This window comes from Chamaea fasciata, unplaced genomic scaffold, assembly GCF_029207755.1.
Source record: "Chamaea fasciata isolate MVZ Bird 193981 ecotype frontalis unplaced genomic scaffold, bChaFas1.0.hap1 SCAF_2, whole genome shotgun sequence".
Classification (NCBI taxonomy): domain Eukaryota; kingdom Metazoa; phylum Chordata; class Aves; order Passeriformes; family Sylviidae; genus Chamaea; species Chamaea fasciata.
In genome coordinates, this window is record NW_027094087.1 from 5623615 (window position 1) to 5635143 (window position 11529).

The 11529-nt window shown below is 43.0% G+C and overlaps 1 protein-coding gene across 1 annotated transcript; it reads right to left on the reverse strand.

The window, feature by feature from the left end:
* On the reverse strand, nucleotides 1-10970 carry CHMP2B (charged multivesicular body protein 2B). Its single transcript, XM_066208368.1, has 6 exons — nucleotides 10815-10970; nucleotides 7870-7961; nucleotides 4805-4999; nucleotides 2381-2483; nucleotides 1332-1438; nucleotides 1-1201 (listed from the first exon to the last, which is right to left on the reverse strand). The coding sequence occupies exons 1-6, from the start codon at nucleotides 10846-10848 to the stop codon at nucleotides 1088-1090; spliced, it is 645 nt and encodes a 214-aa protein (XP_066064465.1). The 5' UTR covers nucleotides 10849-10970; the 3' UTR covers nucleotides 1-1087.
* Between the last annotated feature and the right edge of the window lie 559 nt (nucleotides 10971-11529).

Consider the following 11529-nt stretch of genomic DNA (forward strand, 5'->3'; position numbering starts at 1 on the left):
TCACAGAACCAGAATGCTTTTATTATAGTGTTTAGACAAGTAGTTATAATTTATGATCCAAAACTGTTCTCAAAACTAATATTTAGATTTAGTTTATCAATGTGATCAGTTGCATCTTAGCAAACAATACAATTATGCACAGTTATCTTCCATTAAGAAATACTGTAAAATATATACAAATGTTGCTTCAGGCAAATGTCCTTTTTGCAAGTGCACAAGTTGCATTTCTGAATGAGTGCATCTCTCCAGCACTGAGTCCCATCAAGTGTACAGAGAGGTCTCACCAAAGCATTTTGTGAAACCATCTTAATAATTAAGTTTACTCACCTTTCAAAGACTCATTCTGAAAGAAAATCACAAAGGTACAAGATTTATATACATAAAGGCACAGCAATTCTGTTGAAACCAGCTATGTTACAGTACAATGGAGTTCAATCAGTGCCTTTCATGCAACAAAGTTCACTAACAAATGTAACTCCTCTTCCAGAAAAAGTAACTGCACAAGGAGTGTATCCTTCCCTTCTGGTAAGAAGAATAACAAGCTATTATTTTGGCAGCTCAAAAGGAATTTCAAAGAAATACATAAAATGCTTTTTCCTTCTGCCGTAATTAACTAGACTTCCAAAGCTATTTCTCATGGAAACAAATAGTTTCCAACTAAGAGCCAAGGTGAAGTTTCGTTTGTGCTAAGAGATGACAGACTAAGAATGTTTCTATAATGATAGTTTTGTCAAAATGATAAATATTACATAGGAGCTGTCCTAGAAAGTGGCACAATCAGCCACAGAATAGCCAGTTCTAGAGATAGATCAGGAACTGAGATGGAAGAAAACTTTTAATCCAAAGGACAGATCTGGATCACGTGTAAGGGAATTTATTGTTAGAACTATACCCCTGGTTGGTCCAGAGTCAAAGACTCCATGCAATGGATGAAAAAAAATGTACTTTTCTCTTTAAATTGATCTTCAAGTCGTAATTTCTGAGACTTCAGGGTTTTCCAAGAAATCAGTTGCATTGAAAGAGTATTTGCACTTTGCACATGTGTCTAGAGGCGAGCAGCCAGCAGGCAGACTCTGAACTGGGTAAGTTAATCCACACCCAAGGCTTTGAGCTGGCGCTCGATCTCCTCATCCGATATGGTGGTGGCGGTGGCTGCCGACGCAGATGGCAAACCTCTGGCAGCTGAGGGAGCCTTGGCCATCTGGAAGGAGACAGAAGTTTCCTTCAGTCAGAACAGTGCAGGTTATGACAAGCTGACTTTTAGAATAAACTATTTTTAAGAAATGGAATGTAGGGGGAAAAGCACACCAACCATGCAGAAATAGCCGTACCTTGCCAGAGATTTCGATCCCGATCTCATCAAGCACTTGATTAACAATATCTTGGCTTTCTTCCTCTTCATCAGAAGCATCAAAAATATCATCCAGAGTATCATTAACTTAGAAGAAAGAAAAAAACCCAGACTGTATTAAGCAAAAAGGTGACTTAACATGACCTAGTACCACCTTTCTACCCTCCCAAAAAACGGCAGAAATACCACGATGTAAGATACCAGCAGAAGGCACCCGGGCTTTAGAGAGGCTTTCTTAGCTCTGCCTTGCAAAGCCTGTGAGCACAGCCAGGGCAACAACAGGGTCAGGCATGGCTGCTTTTATAAAAACGTTTAGTTCCACCAAAGGAGTTCAGCTGCTCTATCTCCCCCCACATTACATTTTAACATTTCTGCACAACACCTATAGTTTCATTAAAGTCCCCCCTTCCTCTCTTCTTTGTCCAAGAACGTTGCAAAGTTGTTAACTACTCAGAGAACTTGTGTGCAGTTGAGGTGTTTCCAGCTTGGTCAACAGCATGGTGTGAATCCATGCTACTTCATACGACCAGCAAAGGGGCAGGAATTGGGATGGGGAGAAGACTGTGAGCAACAGCAAGAATTAGCTGACAGTGAACTCAGGAGAAGAAACTTGCTGCCTCCCCAAAAAGTTGTTTGTGGCCTAATTTAAGAAAAAGGAGACAGAACTACCATGTGCAGAAAGCTGAGACTATCAGTATCTAAATTAAGGCAATTTTCAAGTCCCCCTACCAGTTATGCCATGAAGGCCTTCAATGGGTCTCAAACCCTCTTGCCCCCCAGAATGTTCTTTCTAAAAATGTGATGAATGTTTTGAAGAAGATGGGAAGAGAACGGATTCTAGATTTAATACCTAGAGCCTCTAAAAAGTCTAAGGCTCAGCTTTTCTGCTCAGACATACATTGTTTTGTTTGCTTTACACTTTTGCTGTCAGTCTCATTAACTATAGAAATAAACTTCAAACATTAGTGGTTTTAGGCTGGTTCTCCCCTGCCAAGAGCTGCCAGCTGTCCCCTGCTGTGCAGAACTTACTCATTTCTTCAGTCATTTCCATCTTCATGTTTTCCTTCTGGAAATTCTGCATAGTTTGTAGTGTCTTTTGTGGATCCATTTTCTTATTAACTGCTTGCATTGTCTATTAATATGGAAAAAACTCTTAAATCATACAATGAGACATTAGTAAATATCAGCGTATTCATTAAGAAAAATGCTTTAATCCAAATTTCACTTTCCTTGTCTCTTTACATCCCGTGACAACTGTAGGTAAGTGACAGATCAACAGTACAGCCTGCACTTTGAAAGAAATATTGCTATCTAGTGTCCTAATAGACAGACTTCTAAATATGTGCCTCTTTCTTGCACCATAACTCTCCCCTGGCCTTGTGTTAGGAAAAATCCGACTGATCTGAATAAAAAGAATGGAGAACATTTCCTAACTTGAAGGCTACACACTTAAAGAAGTAAATAACTGCAGGTTCTTATTCAGAAAGGACCATTTATTTGAACCACCACTGGAGGACAGGCCTTACATTGTTTCTTGATGTTACAATTTAATGGAAAAATTACTTTTCTCTGGAAAGAAAATATCTAAGTGTTGAGGAAGTACTTGTGTAGGGTTCACTTGTGTGATGGGTGGAGATCTTGCTGTGACAGTGAAACAAACTTCACCCATTTTCCTACAGGTGTGCAGCACTGCCTTTGTGGGCACTGCTATGGGGTACTTCCCTCTTTCCTAAAAAGCAAGTTACTGATACAAGATTTCAGAATCTAAATATAGACGTGAGCAATTCAAATGCAAGATTTAACCATCCTTGAGAAGATAAAAGACTTGGTTAATTAAAAGAGATGGTATCAAGCCACTACAGGCTTCACAGAAAGTTTTCTGTCTTCATGTCTGAGTTTGTTCAAAGTGATAATGTATTATGATACTAATGTTACTTGAATTTCAAAGACTGTACTCATGGTCACATTATTTGAATTTAAGAACTTGTTCTGGAAATGGAAGGTGTTGGTATAAATGGGTATCAAAAGTATCTGCACTGATAGAGGGTTTATATATCTTCAGAAAGTAAGGGTCAGATGCATGATTAAAATAAACAGGTAACTTAACTGGACTTTACTATGTTCAAAATTAGCAACATATATGCTAGGAAGTATCCTGAAAGTTCTTTGAAAGCTTTGCACTCACATATTTATTTTGCTTGTTAAGACAACTGATCCTATACATTTTGCACTGATGATTTTATGAGATTAACAATTCTTTAAGCTTCCCATGTTATTAAGGCAAAATATTCACTTTAAAAATGATCAAAAGAATTTAAGACCTTTCTCTCCAATAATGCTACACAAATTGTAGATACAAGTATCTGCTGTGTTTCAAAAACCATAATTTTTCTGAATCCTGGGTAATTTTTTAAAAAATGTTTTAGGATTTCTTTTTCCTACTGACCTAATCTTCGTAACTACTCCAGTGACACTTTGGTTTTGAGAAATTTAATCCAAGATCTATCACAGATAAAAAAAAGTCACCCATGTAATAATTAAAAAGCAAGACCAACTTGTTCACATGAGTGCAGTTGTCAGAGTACTGAGTAAGGTGTTGAACCTGATCAGTCAGACAAGTGCAATTTGTAAATTTGCTGCAGAGCCACAACTCTTTATCACTCATTTTGTGTCTAAAAGGCACTTGACCACCAAGCTTTTGTGGTTTCTGCACCGAGTTGCATTGCTGTGTTTAACTGGATTTAACTTGGACTGGGAACAAAGCCCAGCTTGGTCTACAGTGATGCATACTAATTCTGCCTCCTGCACCTCGAGCTGAACAATCCTCCTTGCCAAAAGTCACATACCTCTTTATCAATTCAGGGAAAGAGGGGAAAGTTCACACCTAACCAGGAAAACTGAGATTTTTCTCTCTTTCATGAGATGAGATTTGGGAGAAAACTTAATGCAATACTCTTTTCCTGAGAGAGCCCAGAGAGAATTACAGCAAACTCCAGATTAGATATTTTTTTTTTTAGCAACTTTAGTTCCAAAGCAATAACCTACTTTTTTCAAAAGCCATAAAGCTATTGTGACACACTGCCTTGATTTCTAGACTAATCATGCCCTACTTTTTTCCAGTAAAAACTGCTTGTGACAAATAAATACAGGCAAGGCATCAGAGCAGCAGGGTTTGGGGTTTTTTTTATGTACTAAAAGAGTTCATTCATTGGCATTAGTTTATTTTTATCATGTCAACATCTCACAAATGTCTAGCTCAATAAAGTATGTAGGTGCTATGTGGATAGACTGACTAAACAAAAATGTAATTAAAATAAACCCAAATTATATTTCCCTACCGTATCCTCACCACCCCTGTGCAGTGAGTTTTAGCCCTGCAATTACCCAAAATACCACGATTTTTGCAGCCAAATGCTGCATTTGAATACAAAAGAATATCCTGTGGTGCCTTACTTTTGCTGTAGCTGACATAGCTCCTGCCATCTTCATCTGGGAGTTCATGACCTTGGTCTGAGTGGACATGGAAGTGACTTTGGAGCTCACAGCATAGGTTCGGTTCTTCTGCTTCCTCAGCTGCACCAGCTGCTTTGCCAGCACTTTGCAGGCCTCTTTGTTACCAGTCTTAGCCATTTTCTTGATTTCCAGTTCCTGTGAAAAGAGGTGTCAGATTAATTCCACAGAATTTCCATTTGTGCAAAGACTATAATTAAGCCTTAACGCTAACAATTAAATTCGAAAGTTAACGATCCTCCTGAATCTTTTTAAGACATTTTAAGTTATATAAATAGTTCCTTGCCTTTTCAACAAGGCTGTTTAGTGGAATCAATGTCATGCTGGTGTGATCTGACCACAAGGAGAAAACTCAATAAAACTGAATTATAGTGTGGTAGCACACAATTCCCTCAAAGACTTCAATTTCTGCGTGATGTCACATTCACTTCTATGTGCACACTCAATTCCATATCTGGATAGGCAGCCACACTTCAAAAAAAGCCCCCAAAAGTGAAGGAATTGTGATATCAACTCCTGGTACCTAATCAACTTTGATTTCTTACAGTCAAACAACATCACCTATGTAAGAAACGGAGAGTTCTTTTCAACACTTTTTCAGCCTCAAGAGAACCTCACAGCCTTTTTGGGGAAGAAGTAGATAAAGTTAGATGACCAATAATTATAGGCTCTTTGCCCTTAAAATTTAGCTGGACTTAAATCATAATAAAAATAGCATAATTTAACATGTGCTAATGCTGTAAGAAAGACACTTCTGTCTTAGAAAACCAAACCCCAATCTGTCAATTCAAAGAGAAATAACAATCTGTTTAGCCCAGAGGTACCAGGAAAAAGCCTGGCACAAATAATCTTGTCAGCTGGGACTTTTCAAAGTGTGCCTTCTGATTTGTGACTTGGTAATGTAAGCTTTGCAACTATTTTTTTTCCTTTACAGCCTTTTTAAGGAGGTCTTGTCACAGTGGCTCGGTTTTCTGCAGATGACCATTTGTCCGTTTTGATTTTTACCACTATGCAAAAGCAGCTTTTAAAGACCAGCTTTCTCCTGGGTTTTTCAGGAGAATATGCCTGCTACAGGTATGCAGTGGCTGTACTGACAGTCCAGAAAACTGCACTCATAAGAAGCTATGAAAAGATAAATCCCAGAACAGTCACTTTGAAAGGTATAAACTGGCCCACTGCATTACCCTGACTACCAGAAAAGTTCAGAGTTAAGTTTATTACAGAGATGGCTCAGGCACAAAATCTCCTCTGCAGATTCATAACTTTTAAAGGGTGTGTCATACACTCTATTTTTAATCCAGGAAGGTACAGAGTGGCAAAGAAGCAGCATGAGACTGTTCAAACGTTAGAGGCCTGAAATAGAAGTAAAGCTGTGCTCTTTGAAAGTAGCTCACAGAAGCCACAGAAATTTCTGTAACATCACCAGAATATTATTTCCTTTCTTTTTGTACCTAAGATATTGTGAAGGTTGAAGGGATTAGTCTGCACCCCAGAGTTTTCACAGCAAATGTTTGACAATAGGGATTTTCTCAGGAAGTTGAAAGACCTACATAGCATTTATAACCAGATTTTTTTCAAAGCAAAATGCAAACCATTGCTAAATCACTGCACATAATCCACCTGCAGGAATCAAACCCTATATGCAGATGATTTTATTCTTAATTTAAAAGAATTTGGATAAATTTGGGGTATGTCATCTGCTCTTGAGAGGTCTGGGGCAAGCTTACAAGTCAGTTATGTTCTTCTGGAAAAAAAAATCAAAATTCATATAGTTATATCAGGTTACTGAACTGAAGCAGAATTGTCTGCATACATTAAGTTATTTTTATCCACAGAATTAATATAACTGTATAACTGGGTTTTCTCAGAGTAGTACCTTAAAATTAAGGGGAAAAAAGAAAGGTCTTTCCAGGGAAAGCACATAATGGAATGTTTTGAGATTGACTGATAAGCCCCTGATCCTTCTTCACCTGATCTGACACTGAAAATTAATATTTATTTTCTATTGCTCCTCTCATTCCAGCAGCAAATTTTAACTTTTTCACTGCTATTACATATTCATATCAAGACATGTTTCACTGCTCCTTTCTTCTTCTCCTCAGAAATCCAACATTTCTGAAACCACTTAATGTGGTAAGTAATCAACACTTCAGCCTGAATAGTCACTAAAATTAAGGTTATTTTCATTTTTGGAATACTTAATACTGGAAAAAATGCCTTATTTATGAGTAACCTACTATCTCTTACATGTCCAAGGCTTTAGGAAACATTTTCTCTGATCTTTTAGTTTATTATTCCCAGCTCTTGGTATCCATGCAACCTGCTGCCACAAACCACCACCTCAATAGCTGCTGGAACGGGCTGGATTTGCACAGCTTTTCCCACAGTCTGAACATTCTTCATGCATCCAACCCCACCATCTGGCACATCCATTTCTCCTCTTATAGAGCCACACACAGGTGCAGCATTCAGCCACTGAGCACTTGAAAGCTCACACACAGTAAGTTCTGAATGCATCTTAATTTAGGCAAACAGTCCTGCTATTATTGGCTAATTTTAGGGAAGTTCTATCTGAAAGAAAATAACTCTGTGGGGTATACTCATGATATCCTGTGGCTTTTCAAGTACTCTCTCCCACTGGACAGTCATGGTACCATGTGACAGCACTTCTTTTAATTTTTACACCACAAGACCACAAGGATTTACAAACCTTTTAGAAAAAAAAACCTTCTGAAGGACGGAGAATGCTGGGAGTTGTAGGGAAAACCCAATGTGGTTATTTTATCTAAACATATTGTTTCAGGATTTTCCTATATCTAAGGCTGAGAATCAATTTTAGACAGTAAATATTTTCCAACACAATTTTAATAACTGAGAAATGAGAAGGGGAAGACAACTTTTTTTAGTATTCCATTCTTATGCACTGATTTGTATCTTTAACACCTTGCAAGTTCTCTATCACATGTGTGTGTTTTAAAGAGCAAAATAAAGTTCCCTGTCATACTTACCAGCTGTTTTTCCTGTTTTTCAAGTGCTGCTCTATCTCTGCTTATAGCCCTCTGTGTACCTCTCAACTCTCGATTTTGCTCCTTTATTATATCTGGAAAGAAAATATTGATAGAGTTGGGCAAAGTTTTTCAATACTCCATGAGCATCTGCTGAGCATGTTTGACAACTCTCTTTGTTCAGAGTGAAGTGGCAGCGTTTTGGATACAGAAAATATTAGCAAAATACAACTTGGTAGATACAACATCATTGTGGGCTATATCCTGCTAAAAATAAAAAAGCTGTTTTACCTAGGATGTCGCTTGGCACCATAACCATAGCAAGAGCCTTAACCCCACAGTAAGACACTTGTACACACACTTTCCTTCAAGTCCAGCACTAACTCAGCAATATCACAGCCACTGCCATCCCACTGCTTTTCCCCCAGCCAGGCCTAACTGCAACAGGTAGGGCAGCTGAAGGAGCCTCGATTTAGGAGATCTCAGAGCAGGTGAGGAGCTCCCAGCTCCACAAAACAGTGAAAATAATCCCAGGTGCAAGTCCTGGATCCTGCTCTTCTCTGTCCTTGTCCTGCTCTGGGGGAGCTTCCTCTCCTCCACATCTGCCTAGCCCTTCTTCAAGTCAGTCTATAAAGCAACAATCTTTGAAACCTTTCAATTAGGAGATGCTTAAGAATAGTCAGGTAGGAAAGCGGAGGCCTTTACAACAAATTTCAGTCTACTGACAACTGACACAGCAAACAAAGCCTGAACACTGTCAGGTGAAACCCATCATCCTTCATATCAGCTTTATCAAAAATTATATACTGGTAACATCCTCTTATTAAAGCAAGTATTATTTACAGTCTAGGCAGCAATCATGCTAGTTGCAACTAACTTTTGACAGGATTTACAGCATGTGCTTGGGTGTGATTCACCTGGGCAAAGGCAGAGCAGGACGTCTGCATGTGACTCAGCATCCCCTGACTTCACAGAGGAAAGCAGTTATTATCCAGGAGAGATCCATCTACTCCTACTCTGTGTGCTTTGGGTGGGAGTTTGGAAAGAGCATACTGACACATAAACTTTCTTTAGAGCTAATGAAGGATGAATTCTAGGATTGCAGGCCACCCTTTTTAATTTTTTAAGGTTTGAGGCAATTTTTCTACAAACAGCGAGAAGCATTCCCATTCTTCATTCCCAAAGCCAGAAATACTGTAAAACATCCATTGTTGAAATTATTTCAATGTTAATAAGGTTTGAATCAGAAAAAAAGTCCCAAACCTTCAACGGCATTTTAAAGACAGAGAATAAAGTTCCTCTTCCAACCTTGCTGGAGATTTGCCCAGTTCTTGGGCAAAGAAATATATACACTTAAAAGAAAAATAAAAGTGTGGAAATGACACCTGTTTTTACAATGCTACTATTGCTGTGAGTATTACACAAAAAACATCCTTGGGAGATGCAGACTTTTCAGTGGACAACAACTAAGAACTGAAAGATGGCACGGAATATAACTGCATTCTTCACACTGGCAAAACAGCAGAGAAAATCATTGTGAAAGTGCTACAGGCAAGTAATTTGGAAGGTAGATAAATGTATATTACTTGCACAGCTGCACTTGGTGAAATTGGAAGAAAAAGCCTAATAGCTACATACAAGACTGGACTATTAAAAAAAAATCCTTAGTATAGTGAGCTTGAGAGGTAGGAACTTCAAGGTGATAGCAAATAAGAAGAGTATGATGCTTATTTCTCTAGTTTCTGATCCTCCACAGTGGCTTAAACTAAGGCTAGCAATAAACTGAAAACAACTATCTGCAGTTACAGACTGTTTAACTTGTTTTTAGAAGTGAGGGCCAAGATAAGAACTTGGTTCTTGTTTCTCTCTGATAAGCGGGGGAAATTCCCAGTTACCAGAGCAGACAGAATACGACAGGTTATTCCGAGATAGCCTTAAGCCAGCAGCCACTCCTGTGTGTCACAATGTTGTCACACACACCGGGGCAAGGAGGAAGCAGCTCCATTCCTTAGAACAGGCTGGACGAGAGACACCCAGCAGGGCTTGACCTGGCCGCTGCAATCCTTCCTCGGTCATGGAAGCTTAACGCAAACTCCCCTTATTCCTATCTCAGGTGCGGCATCCAAGATGAGAAAAGCCAGGTGGGACCTGTGCGTGTTCCCCTCCGGTGACACAACTGGTGGACGAGCAGGGTGGTTTTTTGGGAGCCCTTTCCAAACGCGGCCCCGCGGATGGGACACGGGGCACCCACCGCGCCCGAGAGCCGAACCCCGGGCGGCCCGACCCGGGGGCACGACAGTGCGGAGCGCCGAGCATCGCCCCGCGGCCTGCTGGCAGCTGAGGCATCTTCCGGGGGTTTTCCTTTGAGAATCGTTATTCCTGCTGGAGTTTAAGCGTTGTGATGTTGCCAGACCGGCTACAAAGAGCCAAGGCCAAGTTGTTCCCACCCCCGCGCGGAGCCCAGGGCTCGGCGGTGGCGGCTCCCGCAGCCGGGACGCGGCTCCCGCACAGCGGCACCGCTGAGTCCCGGCTCCCCCTGGGCCCCAGCAACTCCTGGCGGGCCTGTTTGGATTCCCTCGCTGCCAGCCAGAGATGCCGCTCCTCCTCTTCCCTCACCCGGGATGGCCGGGCCCGGCTGCCAGCCCTCCCGGTGCGCCGGGCATCCCCCGCCCCGCCGTGCCAGGGCCGGCCCTGCCCGGGGACTCCCCCCGGGCGCCGCCGGTGAGTCACGGCGGGCGGGCCGGGGCCTCCTGCTCCTCTCCAGCTCCTCTCCCTGCCAGCTCCCGCTCCGCCGGGACGCGGGGCCCGAGGCCGCGACCCTCGCCGGGCTCCCGCCGCCCCGGAGCCCCGGAGCCCCGGCCGGGACCAGCCCCGCTCCCGGGGCCGTGCGGGGGCTGGCGGCGGCCGCTGCCGGCAGCGCGGCGGGGCCTCCCCGGGCGCGCACTCACCGTCCACCGTCTTCTTCTTGAAGAGCGAGGCCATGGCGGCAGCCGGACCCCCGCAGCCGCCTCGGTGGGCTGCTGTCGCCTCCTGCTCCGGTGACCAGGAAGCGGCCGGGCCGCGATCGCCCGCCCGGCTCCGCCTCCCGGCGCCGAGGGGCGGGCGGGGGCCGGGCCGGGGCTCCGCGCTGCGCCCGCCCACCCTGAGGGATCGGCCCGGGGACGGGGACGGGGCAGCGGGAGCGGCTCGGGGGTGGGCTTCCCTTTCTCCTTGCGGGGTTTTTCTGTCTGTCCGCCCTCGTCCGGCCGCCCCGAGGCGCGGGAGAGGCGCTGCGGGACGGGACCGGCCCGGCCATACTGAGGGCGAGCCCGCAGCCCGGCCGGGCGGTGATGTCCCGGCTCCCCGCTCCGTGCCTTGGGCTCTCTCCTTGTACCTGTCGTGACTAAACATTGAAATGAAAGCATGTAAAAAGTTAACGCGGCAGCCTGGTGCTCTCCGTGTTCGCCGCTTGGTTTTCTGAAAACACCGGTCGCGTTGGGATTAGCAAGTTTTCACTGTTTTTCGTGTGTCCCTTTAGTTAATTTTCACCGGCTGAAATCCAGCTGGTGTGTACGCAGACACTATGGGAATTCAGCGAGCTATTACAAGGAAACCTGGTGCGTGGGCATCTGGAGAGATTTGGGCACAGGTCACGATTAAACCCACAATTAAGCAGTGGGGTCG